At 51.5% G+C, this 18299-nt stretch overlaps 1 protein-coding gene across 2 annotated transcripts in view; it reads left to right on the forward strand.

Annotated features, from left to right (window-relative positions):
* Positions 1-18299, forward strand: part of SEPTIN5 (septin 5) — a 67982-nt gene that overhangs the window by 34996 nt on the left and 14687 nt on the right. Inside the window, exons 1-3 of one of the 2 annotated variants that reach the window (XM_084648827.1) lie at positions 8720-8901; positions 16369-16465; positions 17447-17533. In XM_084648827.1, the coding sequence (XP_084504953.1) occupies positions 8812-8901; positions 16369-16465; positions 17447-17533 (274 nt within the window). In that variant the 5' untranslated portion in view covers positions 8720-8811. Of the gene's footprint in view, positions 1-8719; positions 8902-16368; positions 16466-17446; positions 17534-18299 lie in introns of those variants that run through there. The other variant, XM_084648828.1, reaches the window with a different exon arrangement.

An 18299-nucleotide genomic window follows, 5' to 3' on the forward strand; every position in this document is an offset into this window, starting at 1 on the left:
GGCATCCAGGCAGTGACAACACTGGCAGCCCATCTGTGTTTCCACTAGGCACATCAGGGAGGCTTGATCTCATTAGCTAAGGCTCAGGCGAGAAGCCTAGTTCAAGGAGTTGGCAAAGGGTGGCACTTGCCTGCAGAAGAGCCGCGGTGCTGAAGAAAGCCATGCTGTTTGGTTCTCTCTCCGTCTTGTGGCACTTGGTCACCAGCAAACTTGGCTGACATCACGACTTACTTTGGTTTGGCTGTGGGTAGAGACTTGGCTGCAATATCAGGCTCACGCCCAAAGGGGCTTTTACAGGGGTACATAAGTTGTGCTCAGTTGTACGCCCTGGAGAGAGGACCCTCTGCCCTACACTGGCTGTGATGGAGAAGGTTGTCTGTTGCCTCTGCTCCATGCTTTGGTGTGCGGTGAGGGAGATACGCTGGGTTTTTCCTATGGCTACTGACACCAGGCCTGGATTGCGCAGTCTTAGCCAAGGACAGAGTCTGTCCCACCACGATTTGTGAGCTGATCTATGTAATTTTGTCTTCGTTGGTTCCTGCTGCAGTTTCCTTTCCCCATTTGTCCTGTTAACCCTTGCTGTTCACTGGAGCACTCGTGTTCTGCTTGTCTGAGCTGTGGTTTTCAGTTTTGCCAGCGAACCCAAGTCAAAGCTGTGCATCCTTTTTCTCCAGGGTATAATTTTAGGTTGGGCGGCTGTGTGACAGCATAGCCCATTTCTGCTTTTAATTAAAGGGACCTCATCATGGTCCATACGGCCAAATCGGAGTCTCCTCTTTGTCCTATGTATGCTTACAAAGTGCACAGAGAAGGAAATTCACCTTTGTCCAGGAAGCCCTCACTAGACATATATGCCACTTACAGCCTATTTAGGGGGGTTACGTAGTGCAAGGCCCTTGTACTCTGGCCTGCTGCCCAGCGGGGAATTTCACCCATCGTTTTTTATGTTTATACCTAAAACAAATTCTTTCAGTGGTTTGTCTCCCCTAAGGTAGTCCAGTATTCGCTCTGCAGCCTGGCATTTACCTTCCTAAGGAGAAAACAATATATTACCAATAACCCAGCTCCTTGCACACACGCACACAGCGTGCCCTGCCCCGCCCGAAGCAGCTTGCAATCTAAATAAGACAGGCCAAGAGCGAGAGACGCAGTGCAGGAGAGGGTGGTGGTAGGGATCACTGATTACGAGGAGCTGGGAGGACGATGGCTTGATATTATTCCTTTATTAATGGGTACACACGTGGAAGAAAACTGGAGTTCAGGAAGACCAGACTGTGCCAGGCGATGCTGCTGCTAGTTTCTGTGACCATGGCCAAGGGCTTTATTACAAGAAGAAGAACTGACCCATGAGATGGAATCTGCTTGGTACCGGAGTTCATACCATGCAGTGTAATGTCATGTTCTGTTCCGAGAACATTTGACAAGAAGCTGCGTGGCCCTGTGGGTAGAGCCCTGGGCTGGGACTGGAGTCCTGGGGTCCAGTCCCAGCTTTGCCGCTGGCCTGACCTTGGCCCAGTCACTTCCCTTCCTGTTCTTTGTCTGTTTTATCTATTCAGATTGTAAGCTCTTCAGGGCAGGGGTTGTCTCTCCCTTCGTGTTTGTACAGCATCTGTCAAGCTCAGTTGTATTCTGTGCCCTCGTCCAGCTCAATCCCAGTGATAGAGTTAAATTGGAGTGAGAGATCATGAAGTGGAGAGGCGCAGGCAAGGTGAGAGGACAGAGTGGGGAGGAGAGAGAGAGACCAAGTCCAGGAGCTGTTGGAAGAAAAGAGGGCCCTGGATCCGGAAATGACCCTATGTCCCTGCTGAGCTCCTGTCTAAAAGCTAATGACCTCAGAGAGCTGAGATAGAATGTGTTGGTCCTCCCCTTGTCAGAGTTGTCATGCATTTGACTTCTAATTTTTGGGGCAGGGTGAGCTTTACCACGGTGACGGAGTGAGGTGTTTCGAAGGGCACCAGCAGGGTAAGGCTGGACTTTGATGGGCCTCTGCAAGTTTCCACCTGGAGCCCTGGGAATTCCAGTCAGTGTGGCTGAACCCAGCTCTGCGACCATCTTGAGCTGATGGGGTGGGTCTGTAGACGGGTGTGTTTGAAAAGCACAGAACGTGCTTCTCTCTTTGCCCTGTAATTTCTGGTTTGGTGGCTGTGCCGGGTCAGGAGCCAGGATGACTTCCCCTAAAATTGCAGAAAAAGGCTGGGTTTGTGACCGGTAGCCACTCTTCCTAAAGCATTTTTCAATACTGTAGCTCAAACCCTGTAGCTTTAAGATGCACATTGTAGCCAATACCTGCCCCTCTGCATTTCCCTTTTTTTCCTTTTTCCTCTGTTCTCCTTTGCATTCCTCCTGTGTCCCAGGCCATTGCCTCAGAGGCTCAGCATACGGGTTTCTTGTGCAGAAAGCCGTGGGAACGTTCTTGCTCTTCACCCGCAAATGAGCGCCAGGTTCTAGCTGTGGGATCCTCCATTCAGTGGTGGGTGGGGGCAGAAATCTTGCCTTCAGGAGAAGGCCGCAGCAATGTGAGCACTGTCCAACTATCCACTGAGCAGGAAGGATGCCCCTGGGCTATTCACACCTGGCACCAGGCCTTTTGATTAGCAAGGAGTATGGAGCGGTGGCATCCTGTGAGTGAATTACAGTCGGTGGGCCTGATTCTGAGAGGGGCCGAGCCCCCACAGCACCACACGGCAGTTGCAGTGGCTTAACATATCTCAGGATCTGGCCTTGATGTCTGGTGGCCTGAGCTCAGCACTGGTAGGGAGCGAAACACAGCGGCTGCAATTGGAACAAGCTGGGAGGCTCAGGGGAGGGTTACTCATGTGTGAGGACAGCTGCTATACGGAGGGAGTTTTCCTGCTCTGGGAATGTTTCCCAGCTCTCCTCCCCTCCCCCTTTTGAACCATCATAACGTCTATTTGTAACTCCCTTAATGACATGTTTGCTGTGCTTCTGTATCCTCCTCCTCCTCCCCCCCCCCATTGTCCATCCCTCCGTCTCTCCCTATCGTTACAATAAAGATCCAGTGAATTTAGTTTCTTCTCTGGGGGGTTCCATCAGCTGAAGCCATCCTCGGACCTGCTGTGCCCATGGGCCAGTCGCTTCCCTGCTCTGTGTCTCAGTTGCTCAATCTGTGAAATGGGAATAAGGATGTTCGCTTTTGTGCTTTGAGATCCATGGGTGGGAAGTGCCATGCACGTGCTAGGTAGTATTCCTTGTGCCCAGGAGAGCCAGCTGAGGCTGTTTCCGCAGGGGAAGGGCTGGAATACCAGTTAGGACTGAGAGAGAGAGAGACTGGCACTGGGTTACAGCTTCAGGGGCAGGGGAACATGGGGGAGAGAGCAAGATCAGATGACCTTTGACGACGACTCCTTAGTGCCTCTGCTAAAGCACTTCAGCTATGGAAAGTTACTGCCAAATATTCCAGAGGAGAGGTCGGAAATGAAAACATGAGGAAAACACCCTGGAGAGATGGAGCTGAGCAGAGGAGGAGTGGAGCTGATAACACATTCTTTTCCCCGGCAGCTGGAATGGAGTTCTGTTCCTCCTTGTTCATTACAATGGCTCCTTTGTAGCTGGAGGCTGAAATCTCCTGCCTTCCTACACCCACCTACCTTGCTAGGATAGAACAACCAGGAGGAGAGTTTTTTAAAACAACAGCACTGGGCATTTAATTGGAAAGATAATGATCATCTTTGGAAAAAGGAATAAGAAGCAAAACTTAGGGAATTTGCTACAGACCGAATCCTCCCACTGTGTCTTTAAATAGCAGTCAGAGCCTGGTCTCAAGCTGCAGCAAACGGTCAAAAATCCAAACCCAGCCTTAACTCACGTCTTGGTAAACTCCCTTTTCCCTCTCACCCGAGCCTGAAGAACAAACAAGCGAAGCAGATTGGGGCCTTTTTTAGCCCCAGTGTGTGGGCTCAGGCTGAGATGAAGCCCTGGACTCTTGGCCCTCGCTCTGAACTTCAGGGACTGTAACATACATGCCTGTGGCAGATTCAGCTGTGTTTAGTTTGAATGCAGCTGTTGTTGTTAGGGGCCTGTTGCGTGTGGTGGGAGTGTCCGCATCACTGACGGGGGCTGTCGCAGCTCAATGGTTAGAGGGGCTGCGTTTCACCAGGTTGCAAATCCAGCCAGCCTCCCCGATTCCTGCCCATCACAAGAGGCCTCAGGGGTGGGTCTGTAGTTGAAGGAGGCATTGTACGTATATGTAACATCGTTCCCCAGTGTTGGGAACCAATCCTAGTGCTCCTTAACAATCCTGCCTTGGCTTACTTTGTAAATATCTCTATTTGCTGAGTATTTTTCATACCACTAGTCACTCAGTAGGCTGTGAACATAGCAAGGCTTTGCACCCGTACAGCCCTGTCCATCTGAGGGGCTTGGAGCAGTTTACAGAGTGGCCAGGTGGAAACTTTAGGGCAGTGGCAGCCAATAGGGAACTGTCTGGGAAATGGGTCCTCCAGGAATCAGTCCTGGGTGAGGATGAGATGTAAGCAGCATCCATCCACCCACCACCCTGTAGATGTTTTGTTTGAGCCAGCTCTAGGCCACCTGGGCACTCGGTGTTTTGAATAAAAAGAACGAGGAGTACTTGGGGCACCATAGAGACTAAAAGAAAAGGAGTACTTGTGACACCTTAGAGACTAACCAATTTATTTGAGCATAAGCTTTCATGAGCTACAGCTCACTTCATCGGATGCATGCTGTGGAAAGTGTAGAAGATCTTTTTATATACACACAAAGCATGAAAAAATACCTCCTCCCACCCCACTCTCCTACTGGTAATAGCTTATCTCAAGTGATCACTCTCCTTACAAGGTGTATGATAATCAAGTTGGGCCATTTCCAGCACAAATCCAGGGTTTAACAGGAACGTCGGGGGGGGGGGGGGTTGGAAAAAACAAAGGGGAAATAGGTTACCTTGCATAATAACTTAGCCACTCTCAGTCTCTATTCAAGCCTAAGTTAATTGTATCCAATTTGCAAATGAATTCCAATTCAACAGTTTCTCGCTGGAGTCTGGATTTGAAGTTTTTTTGTTTTAATATTGCGACCTTTAGGTCTGAGATCGAGTGACCAGAGAGATTGAAGTGTTCTCCGACTGGTTTATGAATGTTATAATTCTTGACATCTGATTTGTGTCCATTTATTCTTTTATGTAGAGACTGTCCAGTTTGACCAATGTACATGGCAGAGGGGCATTGCTGGCACATATCACATTGGTGGACGTGCAGGTGAACGAGCCTCTGATAGTGTGGCTGATGTGATTAGGCCCTATGATGGTGTTAGCCCCTGAATAGATATGTGGGCACAGTTGGCAACGGGCTTTGTTGCAAGGATAGGTTCCTGGGTTAGTGGTTCTGTTGTGTGGTATGTGGTTGCTGGTGAGTATTTGCTTCAGGTTGGGGGGCTGTCTGTAGGCAAGGACTGGCCTGTCTCCCAAGATTTGTGAGAGTGTTGGGTCATCCTTCAGGATAGGTTGTAGATCCCTAATAATGCGTTGGAGTGGTTTTAGTTGGGGGCTGAAGGTGACGGCTAGTGGCGTTCTGTTATTTTCTTTGTTAGGCCTGTCCTGTAGTAGGTGACTTCTGGGAACTCTCCTGACTCTATCAATCTGTTTCTTCACTTCCACAGGTGGGTATTGTAGTTGTAAGAATGTTTGATAGAGATCTTGTAGGTGTTTGTCTCTGTCTGAGGGGTTAGAGCAAATGCGGTTGTATCGCAGAGCTTGGCTGTGGACGATGGATCGTGTGGTGTGGTCAGGGTGAAAGCTGGAGGCATGTAGGTAGGAATAGCGGTCAGTAGATTTCCGATATAGGGTGGTGTTTATGTGACCATCGTTTATTAGCACTGTAGTGTCCAGGAAGTGGATCTCTTGCGTGGACTGGACCAGGCTGAGGTAGATGGTAGGATAGAAATTGTTGAAATCATGGTGGAATTCCTCAAGGGCTTCTTTTCTATGGGTCCAGATGATGAAGATGTCGTCATCAATATAGCACAAGCAGAGTAGGGGCGTTAGAACAACGCTTCCTCAGCTCTCGTCCCCTAAGTCAGTCATAAAAATGTTGACATACTGTGGGGCCATGTGGGTACCCATAGCAGTGCCGCTGATCTGAAGGTATACATTGTCCCCAAATGTAAAATAGTTATGGGTAAGGACAAAGTTCAGCCACCAGGTTAGCCGTGACATTATCGGGGATAGTGTTCTTGACGGCTTGTAGTCCATCTTTGTGTGGAATGTTGGTGTAGAGGGCTTCTACATCCATAGTGGCCAGGATGGTGTTTTCAGGAAGATCACCGATGGATTGAAGTTTCCTCAGGAAGTCAGTGGTGTGTCGAAGGTAGCTGGGAGTGCTGCTGGCATAGGGAATTCATTTGCAAATTGGATACAATTAACTTAGGCTTGAATAGAGACTGAGAGTGGCTAAGTCATTATGCAAGGTAACCTATTTCCCCTTTGTTTTTTCCTATCTCCCCCCCCCCCCCCTCCTCAGACGTTCCTGTTAAACCCTGGATTTGTGCTGGAAATGGCCCAACTTGATTATCATACACATTGTAAGGAGAGTGATCACTTGAGATAAGCTATTACCAGCAGGAGAGTGGGGTGGGAGGAGGTATTTTTTCATGCTTTGTGTGTATATAAAAAGATCTTCTACACTTTCCACAGTATGCATCCGATGAAGTGAGCTGTAGCTCACGAAAGCTTATGCTCAAATAAATTGGTTAGTCTCTAAGGCGTCACAAGTACTCCTTTTCGTTTTGCGAATACAGGCTGACACAGCTGTTACTCTGAAACCTTAGAGACTAACAAATTTATTTGGGCATAAGCTTTCGTGGGCTAAAACCCACTTCATCAGATGTATGGAGTAGAAAATACAGTAGGAAGATGTATTGTACAGTACATGAAAAGATGGGAGTCGCCTCACCAATTCATCTCCAGAAATAAGGCTCCATCAGAGGGAAGGATGGGAAACCAGGCATGAAATATTTGGGCTGTTTCAGATCAATGTTGCCTGGACACATTTTTCCCTCCTTTTCCAGGTTCATCCGTCTGGGTCAGGTTGATAGAACTCGCAATCACTTTCCCAGGGCTTGCAGGGTGTCCAGCCTGATTCCTCTTGCTTCCTCCTATGCCTGTGTTTCTGTATGATATGAGGCCTCTGAGAGCATGTTCTCCAACTCCTCCCTGCTCTGATATTTACCGCCGAGGCGTAAAGCCATTGGCTGCTCTGTGGAGGACCCTCAGAGACACAACACAGTAGAACATAGAGCAGCCAGGGCTCCCACTAATAGCGGTGTACAGAGCACACAGGCGGGGCCCGGGATTGCAAGTGCTTATGTGACAATTGCCATCTGGGCTGACGCGCTGGGGTTTGAACTGGGGACCTCCACAGCTAAAAGCATAAGCTGAAACAAACTTGAGCTAAAGAGTCAAGGCCCTGGAGCCAGTTGTATCCCTCTGTGTATTGGCATCGAGGGGGACTTGAAACATGCAGTCCCCAGTGGGGTGCACAGAGAATATTCAGGGTGAGCCTTACCGATCAATGATCCACAGCACAAGAACTGGGGCGTAACAGGCCCAACTAGAGAGTGTGACCTGGGAGAAGGAGGACTGACAAGGAACTTTCTTCTGTGTGCCCAGCCTGGAACACACTCAGAGCCAATGGCGTTGAGCGTGGTACAAAAAGTTAGAGGTGTCGTCCCCCCCTGCACCACCAGTGTTGTCATCTCTTGTGATTGTATCTCAACTCTCATGATGGTTGATGTATTTCTTAATGTCCCAGCTCCTGGAGTCATGTGATTCCACGGGAATCTCAGCATTCGTTTTTTTAAAAAGTAAGTTTCTACCCGTTGTGGTTGCAGAGGAGAGCCTGAAAACATGACCCAGTTGCCCTCGAAAGGTTTCCAACCCAGACCATAAATAAAAACACCCCCCATGTGGATTATTTTAAAAAAAACAAGCAAAAACCCTGCATTGTTGTTAAGCCAATTTCTTGGTTTTTAAACTAATCTGATGTTGGGGGAGGGGACTAACACACACGATTTTGGAATGATTGGGTTTGGCAATACTGTTTCCTGTGTGTGTCCCCTGTCCCGTCCTGTCCTCCCTCCCCCCCACTTTTTTGTACCTCCATCCAAACTTAAATGACCTCCCTAGGGTCCAGCAAAGGTCATTTGCCCAATAGAGGTGGGTCTGTAACTAAAGGTCAAACAAACCTGTGCTCGTGCCCGGAGATGGGCCTGCACTGCATCTAGGCAAATCCGGAGGCGTTTGGATCTGGGGTGTGGTCTGAACCCATGTCTCCTGGAAGCTTTGTGGACCCTTGAAACGTTCAGCCACAGGATTGCCTCTCGTCGGGGGTGCTCAGGGCCCGTTGCACCTTTGCTCAGCTCCACCAGTCAGCGTATGTAAGGAAAACACCAAATTTAAGAGTCCGGTTGAAAAACTGGATTCGGTTTCTGGGCTGGGGCTGTGTCCTGTTTGCTTAAAGTGCCCTGCGGGGCCATCCTCCCGTGAACGAAATTGGCCTGGGCTAGTGTGAGCTTCCCCCCCCCCACCCAGTCGCTGTCACTTTGGTCCTATTCTTGTTCGCACGCCCCTCCCGCAGGCCAGGGAACCTCAGCACCACAGGAAATGGCTGTCGTGGGAGCGCTCGCCCTGGCAGAGGGGCCGAGCTGTGCGCGTGCGTGTGTGCACAGGCGGGGGGGTGGCTGCCTTATGGATCTAGTCAAGGCTGGGAGTGAACACATGGGTGGCTGTTGTTGGGTTTCTTTGGCCCGGGGCAGCTTTGAGACTTGCCTGCCGGGGTTATGGATTCAATCGTTCTTCAGGAGCGATTAGTGGAGCGGCTGCTTTCTCCCCGGACGCAGGCCCAGAGAAGCCGCCTGGTCAAGCTGAAGGTACAGGGTGTATTTATAGTTTGGGGCGGGGGGGGGGCGGGGAGGGAGGGAACGCTGCCCGAGGAAAAGGGTTTAACCGCAGAAGGGACCTCTGAAGGCGGAGGAGCGGAAAGACGCTGGGAAGGGGAAGAGCCGGGAAGCAGACAGCGGGACTGGGTTGGGTGTGAGGGGCTGCAGGGAGGTGTCAGACAGCTGGGAGACACATGGCAGAGCAGTGTTGTTTCACACAGTGACTCCCCTCCGCTCCCATCTGAGTAGGGCCAGGGAGGGACACTGGGTGGGTGTGTACATGTACACACTGCCTGATTTGTGTTACCATGTTAACGCTGCATTTCACTAACCAGGCTTTTTTTTTTTTTTTTTTTTTTTTGCTGCTGTTCTGGGCTGGTGACCGTGTCTCAAGTTCACCCACACACTGTCCTGCTAGGCTTGGCCTGGGAAGGGGGTGTGAGGGGAGCAGGCCGTGGGAGCTGTGGTTTTTGATCCAGGCAGTTGCTTTTGCCTCTTGTCTGCTCAGGTTTCTGAAAAGGGAAGGGGAGTACAGGTCCGTCGCTGTACGCTCGCTGCCCTGGCAAAGATGCGGTGTCACATATGCCCTATACAGAGCAGAGTGGCTGCCATCAGGAGGGGCACTGAGGAGCTGGCTGGGAACTGAGCACTGACCAACGTGGTTGGAGCACTCTCTGCACCAGTCAGGGGCCAGGACAATGTGTACGGGGCAGCATCCGCTGCGAGCCGGGGTGCAGGCAGGGGGGCCGTCAACATCCTGGCTTGGGATGGATCATTTCCTGCCGTTCTCGTGGCATCTGGCTGATTTTCACCATCACACAGCCTTTAACTAGTCCCTAAGTCTAACTAAACCCATTGGGTCAAATTGATCCCTCGGGTAATCACTGGGTTAGTGATGCCGTTGTGTGAAATGGCAGGTCGGCCTATGTGGAGGGGGGTCAGTTGTAAAGGAGATGGGAGAAGCCAGTGTGTGTGCGCATATCAAACTGCTCATGCAGCCCCTGTGGAGGCAACGTGCATTGTTCCACACACCTTAAATTCCAGTGTACATATGTAGACAGCCCCTGGCCGAGTGGCACAGCAGTACGAGGGATTTCTTCCCTTTGCCAGACACCCAAATGACAGTGCTCCTAACAGAGGGGTAGGGTGTGAATTTAATAGATCTCCGCCTACAGGCTGCTGTTACCGTCTGTACCCTTTGTTCACCATAAGCGCTCGATAGGGCTGACTGCGGAATATGCTGGGATCTCCCCAAGATACAATGTATCGCCGTGACCTTCGGCGAACCAGGCAGTGTGTCCCAAACTGGAGATTAGACCCCTTTGGTTTATAAACAGGGCCCCGAATGTCGGTGATGCCTCCGCTTTCACTCTGGCTGGCTTTAGCCGTTGCCTGTGGGGCATAGAATCATAGAATATCAGGGTTGGAAGGGACCTCAGGAGGTCAGCTAGTCCAACCCCCTGCTCAAAGCAGGACCAGTCCCCAACTAAATCATCCCAGCCAGGGCTTCGTCAAGCCGGGTCTTAAAAACCTCTAAGGATGGAGACTCCACCACCTCCCTAGGTAACCCATTCTAGTGCTTCACCACCTTCCTAGCGAAATAGTGTTTCCTAATATCCAACCTAAACCTCCCCCACTGCAACTTGAGACCATTGCTCCTTGTTCTGTCATCTGCCACCACTGAGAACAGCCGAGCTCCATTCTCTTTGGAAGCCCCCTTCAGGTAGTTGAAGGCTGCTATCAAATCCCGCCTCACTCTTCTCTTGTACAGACTAAATTAGCCCTGTTTCCTCAGCCCCTCCTCATAAATCATGTGCCCCAGCTCCCTAATCATTTTCTTTGCCCTCCTCTGGACTCTCTGTAATTTGTCCATGTTCTTTCTGTAATGGGGGAGGGGGGGCGAAACTGGACGCAGTACTCCAGATGTGGCTTCACCAGTGCCAAATAGAGGGGAATAATCACTTCCCTCAATCTGCTGGCAACGCTCCTACTAATGCAGCCCAATATGCCATTAGCCTTCTTGGCAACAAGGGCACACTGTTGACTCATATCCAGCTTCTCATCCACTGTAATCCCCAGGTCCTTTTCTGCAGAACTGCTGCTTAGCCAGTGGGTCCCCAGCCTGTAGCAGTGCGTGGGATTCTTTTGTCCTAAGTGCAGGACTCTGCACTCGTCCTTGTTGAACCTCATCAGATTTCTTTTGGCCCCATCCTCCAATTTGTCTAGGCTACGCTGGACCTTATCCCTATCCTCCAGCATATCTACCTCTCCCCCAAGCATAGTGTCATCCACGAACTTGCTGAGGTTGCAATCCATCCCATCATCCAGATCATTAGTGAAGATGTTGAACAAAACCGGCCACAGGACCGATCCCTGGGGCACGCCGCTTGATACCAGCTGCCAACTAGACATCGAGCTGTTGATCGCTACCCGCTGAGCCTGATGATCTAGCCAGCTTTCTATTGACCGTATAGTCCATTAATCCAATCCATACTTTTTAAACTTGCTGGCAAGAATACTGTGGGAGAGCGTATCAAAAGCTTCACTAAAGTCAAGATATATCGCATCCACTGCTTTCCCCTCATCCACAGAGCCCGTTATCTCATCATAGAAGGCAATCAGGTTGGTCAGGCATGACTTGCCCTTGGTGAATCCATGTTGACTCGTCCTGATCACTTTCCTCTCCTCTAAGTGTCAGGGTCACTCCTCCAGGGTTGTGTGACATCCCGAGGCCTTCGTGCGGGTGTGAGGCTGATCCTAAAGGACACGCACTCAAAGGAGACAGCAGGGCTCTGCCTGGAAGGATGTGGCTGTGGCTGACCTATCTCTGTGCAAGCCTGGCTTCCTGCCCGCTGCTGCTGTTTTATTTGGGTCCAGTGGGGCTCCTTTAGGTATCTGGGTGTTGTGGGCTGTGTTAGGTGAGGCTTGGCCAAGCCCCATATTAGGACTGTGCAGGGGGAGAGGAAGCTTTTGCAGTGTTACCCATCCCTGAGGTCCAAGCCCCCAACCTGCTGGACGGCGGGATTTTACTTCTACTCCCGATCAGCAGGTGGGAAAGACACCCGCTCTCCTTCACCAGCTGTGCTCAGACGTCATGGAGCCCACCATTCCCCCAACACGGAGTCCCCTGCTCTCCCCAGGCGGATGACCCCAGAGTGTCAGTGTTGGAATATGTCTATTACCGCAGCATCCCTTCGAGCGTAAAAGGCACCAACAAACAATCAAACCTAATGAACATGTTGGATTTATCGTATGACTAGGGCACCACCCACCTCTAGGCCTCGTGAGCTTTCTTGATTGACTACGTCATCCCCTCTCTGCGGTGCGGATGTAGGACTCGGGTAGCTGACTTAGAAGCCATATTTGCCCTCCGTTGAGCCCAATGCGCCACAGGAGTGTTACAGCTAGCAGGAATCTGACCTGTTGTTCAGTGCCTGTAACATGGCATCGGGTGGGCCCGTGTGCAGCTAGTCGGTCCATGCTGAGAAAGATATTTTGGGATAAATTCTGCCTTCAGACATGCATACACAGCCCCCACTGAAGTGGGTGGGAAATGTGCACACATGTTTCTGGGCAGCCGCTGATCCATGGTATGCATCCCATGATAGACTGCTTCGACCTGGCCTTGTTCGCGCTGAACTTCTCTGTCTGGGACCACAGTGGGGCGGGTTAGGCAAGCTACATTAATATGAAAACACTAAATAGATCAAAGTATTTAAAAGACCAAAATGCCTTCCTCAAGGGAAGGGAGGAAGCCCCATTAGAGCAATGAGGATCTCTTCCCCCCCTTTTCCTCTGGGGGAAACTGCTTCTGCACCCCACCTCCCCACACGTACACTTTGGAGCGTGTGCACTCAGCCAGGCTCCCAGTGCAAGAGGGCCAGCTGGGATTCCCTTCGGCACTTGACAAAGCTATCCCTGAATTGGTCAGAGGAGTCGCTGGGGAGCAATGGGAGGGTTTCCCCTTCCCAGAGACTGAGCTGCCTTTGCATTAGCCATTCTAGACCAGGGTTAAAATACAACGAAACTGGAAGGGGAGCTCTCCTATCCATCAAGCAGCCCCAGCCGTGGGGAGGGGACCTCTCACCCTAGCCATTGACTAGGGGTGAAACAATCATTTTCAAAACGCTGAAGGGAAGGCATTGTGTCGGTGAGTGAGCTATTGATTAAAGGCAGCAGTCTGGGCCCAGTAGGATCTGTCCATATGAAGTGGAGCAGCCAGTCTCCTCTGAGGTGTACATAGAAGGAAGTAACTAGCATTACAATAGGTCTAATCTCTCCAGCTTGGCCTGAGTAGCTACCGGAGAGGCAATAGGCCAAACTCACCCAGTTTTGATTTCATTGAAGTCAGAGGAGTGACTCCAGGGCTCGGTTTGGCCCATCTCTCCATTGTCAGAGGCGGAGTTACCTCGTCTGGTGGGTTTTTTTTAAAAGAATAAACGAGATGGGATGGGAGTTGTTATTGCACAGTTCCTGTTCCTAAGGTCCCCCAAGATAGGAGCTGGTGATTAACTGCTTCCAACGACCATTCAGAATGACTCACATCTCCCTCCTGGACCAAACTCAAAGCGCGTCTGTGTGAAAAGGGACTAGCAAAGGGTGCTGGCTGTTTAAGTCCATCTTAATTTACCACTGAACAACACCTAGGGCCTCCTGGGTTATTGACCGTTGTATTTTTGATTGCAAGCCAAGCAGCCAGAAAGCAGAAGAGCTCTGGCACATAACACACACCCAATAGAGGGGATCCTTTTTCTTAGTCTCCCGATTCCCTCTTGCAAACTGACACTGACCTTTTCTTACCCTTCTTAGCATGCGTCTCATCTGCCCTTTGCAAAGCACACCGGGGCATAGCTGCGGCGTGTTCCCCAGGCAGCTCTCCCGGCAAGATCCAAGGGAGTTGGGTGCATGGAGAGGTTACAATTCCCCTCGTAGTAATGAAGCCTGACATTGCCCGGGAAGCCTGAGATCTGTGCCCTCCTTTCCAGTCAGAGGAACCCAATGACAGACCTGGAGCCTCTGTCACTTTTTATCAAGAGAGTTTCCTCCTTCGCTGCTGCCGCTTCCTGGGCCTGTGGTTTGGGATGTCAAAACCTTTTAGCTCAGTCAGCTAAACGCTTGCCTGGGAGGAACACTAGGGGTGCTGGTTCTAATCCCACTCCTGACTTCACTCTGTGATTTCATGTGTTCATTGCCCCCCCGCGTCTATATTAACTAAGGATGGGAGGGAAGCAGAGGGGATCAATGCTGAAATGTAGTGTAGAGTCAAGCCCAGGAGACTGGGATTGGAGCCTCTGGCCACGCCACTTGTCAGGGTTAGAGTGATAAAAATGTCACGGGTCTGGCAACCCCATTGGGAGACTCGCCCCAGTGGCACAATGCACATGATTTGGGGGGGTTTGCCCCAAATATTTGCTTTGGTGCAAGTAGCTTCTCCAGGCACTGTGCAGCTGGGGCTGAAGAAGAGAGAAGATGAGGATCAGGGTACATCTTCAGCTGGGGTGAACTGGCCTAACTTTGCAGGCAGTAGGCAACCAGGGAGGGGGCAGTGTCCAAACCCATGGATGGAAGCACTGATGCCAGTGCTGGGTGGGAGCTGCGAAAGGCTCTTGGCTGTGCTGGTCTGTGTGGGCGGCGTGAATCCTGGTGGCGGGTTTGTTTTTAAGCCAGCCGCGGCAGGTTTGAAACACAGAATTTGGGCTGCATCCAGCCCGGGTGGTCGATGAATTGCCACGTGGCTCAGATTTGGATGGGAGCATGTTTGCCAGGTCCTCGCTCACCTGCCTCACTTGCCTGCCCCTCCTCTCTAGGGGTTGTGGGGGACAGGAATATGCATGCAGCGTTGCAGCGAGCGGGGGGGCAGATTTTGCAGCTGGGCTGTAGGGATCCGGGACTGGTGACTGAGCAGACTTGGCTGAGAGAAGGACTCCTCTGTGTAGCAACAGCGGTGTGCAGCCAACCGTTCTTCCCAAGATACGTGAGCTATGACTGCTGGATTCATGGGCTTTTGCTGAGCTGAGCTAGAATTTGTGGCATGATAGATACCCGAATTGGCTCTTCCCCCAGGCCCCAGAAAGCTGCCTGTCATATCTTGAAGCCAGCATTAACCCCTCGGGTGGGGATGGGAGCGCTGGAGTTAGCTCTTCTTGGGTCGTGCATGCTGTGAGAGCTCTGGGAAATAATCGGCCTGTGCTAAAGGAGAGCTGCCTGCCTCACTTGACGAGATCCCACAAACTTTCCTTTAATCTGCCCTGGGTTTTATCCCTTTATGGGGCTGTGTGTGTGTGCAGAGGCATGTGGCGTGTCTCTGTGGGGTCTCATGCATGCAGCATGTCACATGCAGGACTGTTTTGCATGTAGTGTGTGTTTACTTCGTCCATGCAGCATTTATAGCGTTTTGTTCCAGCAGGCGTTGATGAAGTGTGCCTGACTGCAGTGTGCGTGTGTGGCGTACAGCCGTGTATTTTCCTGCGGTGCGTGTGTTGCGTGCATGCAGGTGGTGTCCCCTATGCTTGCCGTATGATCGCCCAGGTTACATGCGGTTACAAGAGTGCCCTGTAAAAGAGAGAGGTCCGTATCAATGTAACTAGTTGGTGAGTAGGTGAGGTGCTCACAAATGGTTCTGGGTTTTGTAGGACCAATAAAACTTCCTGCTGTGCACTGCCAATGGCCGCTTTTGTGCGGCTCTTAGATGCAGCGAGAATGACCGGCCTGCAGTATCGTCCAGCGCGTGCACTTCCGACAAGGGGGAAGTGCATGCGTGTAAGAGAGGCCCGATGCGTGTTGCACACTTGTATTCCTGCATGGGAGAGGTCAACGCAGGTTTGCGCTGAGCTCCAGTGATGGAAAGGAACGGGGAGGCCCAAAGCGCTTTATTGTCCCTTGGATGAAAGCGCCTGAACCAGGGCAGCACCGGAGATGTTCTCTGCTATTTTGCCTTCTCCATTTTACTCTGCAGCCTCCTGAAACTTGACTCTCTTTTAAAATAAGCAGCTCGAGATTGGCCCGAATGCAAGAGAGGAAACCCTGAGAGAGCCAGCCAAAGGCAGTCCCTCATGCCCTTGTTGTTACACAGCACTAGAGTCTTGGCAGCATAGATTACACAGGCTTGTCCATCGCAAAATGTACGTTTTCCCTTTTCTTTGGAGAGACAAAAGAATATCAGCCCTGCAGCCTGGGCTGCAGGGGACCTGGAGAAAAACCCACACTTGGTATCTATGCTGGCAGGTTTGTCTGTTGCTGTGCCGGTCAGGAGGAGGAGAAGGGCTTGGGAAGCTTATGGAAAGATAGAACGCCCGCCTCTGCTCTTGCAGTTGGGGATGGGGGAGGCTGTCTCTCTGGAGGTCTCCCACATGCTGATGGGAGCCTGCCAGGGCCCCAGTCCTTCCACAGTCATGTGAGAATGGCCTGGTTGGCTGGCAAAGCAGCCCGTGAGTTGTCCCTGTCTGCCTCCTTCCTCAGGACCACGAGAAGCAGTATGTGGGATTCGCCACCCTGCCTAACCAGGTGCACCGGAAATCCGTGAAGAAGGGCTTCGACTTCACCTTGATGGTAGCCGGTGAGATTTCCCTGCCACCCCAGTGGGTTCCCTGGGAGCCAGCCTTCCTGCCTGCCTCCCTGGATAAGGCCCAGTTGCTGCTGGGTATAGTGTTGGGAGGACATCCATTGTGTCCCAAGGAGCTGGTGCTCTCCCAGTACAGAGTCGTACGGGGCAAGCACCCATGAAATGACCGCGGCTGCTGGGGGAGTGGGGAGCTGCTCAGCGCGAACAAGGAGGTGGCTCAAGCCCCAAGCTGGTGCCCTGCCCTAGAGATACTGAAGCCATTTCCAGGCCTGCCAAACCGCTGGGTGAAGTCCAAGTGGCACTGATGTCCATGAGAGCATTGCTAATGATTTCAGTGGGTCAGGGTTTCATCTTCTCTGTTGAGCCCAAATGTCTCCTTTCACCCTCTGCTGAATCAGAACCGATCCGCAGACTCCCACTAAAGAAATCCAGGAGCACAGCCATGAGCTGGCTGAGCCAGGTGCTCTCTGGTGATTGCCTGATCAGGTCCTGGGGCTATGGGGCAAAGGCCTGTGCCCACACCTGCCCACCAGCCCTCTTTCCCAGAGACTCCAGCATCAGCTGGATCTTTCCCAGGTTCTGCTTTCTAGTTTCCCAGACAAGCATTCTTTGACTCCTCAGCCCTGCCCCACCCTAGTCTGCCAGTCGGACACTTACTCTGGAGGAAGGGCTCTTCCGGCTCCCCCTTTAGCCCCCCTGAGCTGAGTGTGCTTGTCCCTCCACCAGCCGAAGGCGTGACTGCAGGTAGCAGAAACAGGGCTGGCTAGGAGCCTAGGCAGAGAACAGGGAGGAGCTGGGCTCTTCCATTTATACAGAGTCAGAGGGATCTCGCTAGGGATGTGCCCGCCAGTGTGCTGCCCCCGAAAGGGTCGTCTCTCGCTTGCTTTGGCTCGGGAGGCAGCATGGAAAGCCTTGCTCCAGGATTTCTTTGTAATCTGGGTGCTGGGTTGTGTTGCTTTTCTTTGTGTCCGTTAGGAGAGTCGGGCCTGGGGAAATCCACCTTGGTGAATAGCCTGTTCCTGACCGATCTTTACAAAGACAGGAAGCTTCTCAATGCCGAGGGTAAGTGCAGCACAAGGGGGATGTGTGGGGCAGGTTGTTTCCACAGGGGCTAAACTGGTTCTCTTTTCAAATACAGCACTTGGAGTCCTCACATTAGCCACAGCACAAAGCACCCCACATTCCTCACTGCCCCTTTCTCCCCAGCAAACCGTACAGCCTCTAGTACTAGAGCAAGAAAAGTTTGGGGCGGGGATTTCCAAGCACTAGGGTTTTCTCTCCAAAGAAAAGATGCCGAGTGGCCTGCTACATGGGGCCTGTTTGTTTAGATCTTCAGCTTGGTCTCTCCTTCCTGGACAGTTGGGCAGAAGCAGGGATGCAGCCTTAGTCCCTGGCACATAGGAGGGCCTGCTTCTTTCATTAACAAGGATCTCTTTCCCAGAGGATTTGTGTCAGAGGCTGGCCATTTAGATCAGTTGGTCTAGTGCTGTATTGGGGCTTCTCCTAAGGTATCAGGTGTTGGTCACTGCCTGTGGCAGGATGCTGGCCTATGATATGATGTTACGTGGCAGTTCCTATGATGTCATCTAGAACAACACAGACTGTGTATGAAAAAGGTTTCTAGGAACATCCTGTAATGTTGGGAGGCGGTGTTCCTGGTAGTTAGATCAGGGGCTAGGAGTTGGGACAATGCCACTAGCTCACTGTGTGGCCTTGGGCAAGTCACATAATCGCTCTGTGTTCCGTATTATGCTCATTTTACCTGATCTTCCTCACGGGTTCAAATTTCCTCTGATCCACTCCCCTTTCTGGCCTGTTCGTAGTCCTG

This window comes from Lepidochelys olivacea, assembly GCF_965140295.1.
Source record: "Lepidochelys olivacea isolate rLepOli2 genome assembly, chromosome: 15".
In the NCBI taxonomy this organism is placed as follows: domain Eukaryota; kingdom Metazoa; phylum Chordata; order Testudines; family Cheloniidae; genus Lepidochelys; species Lepidochelys olivacea.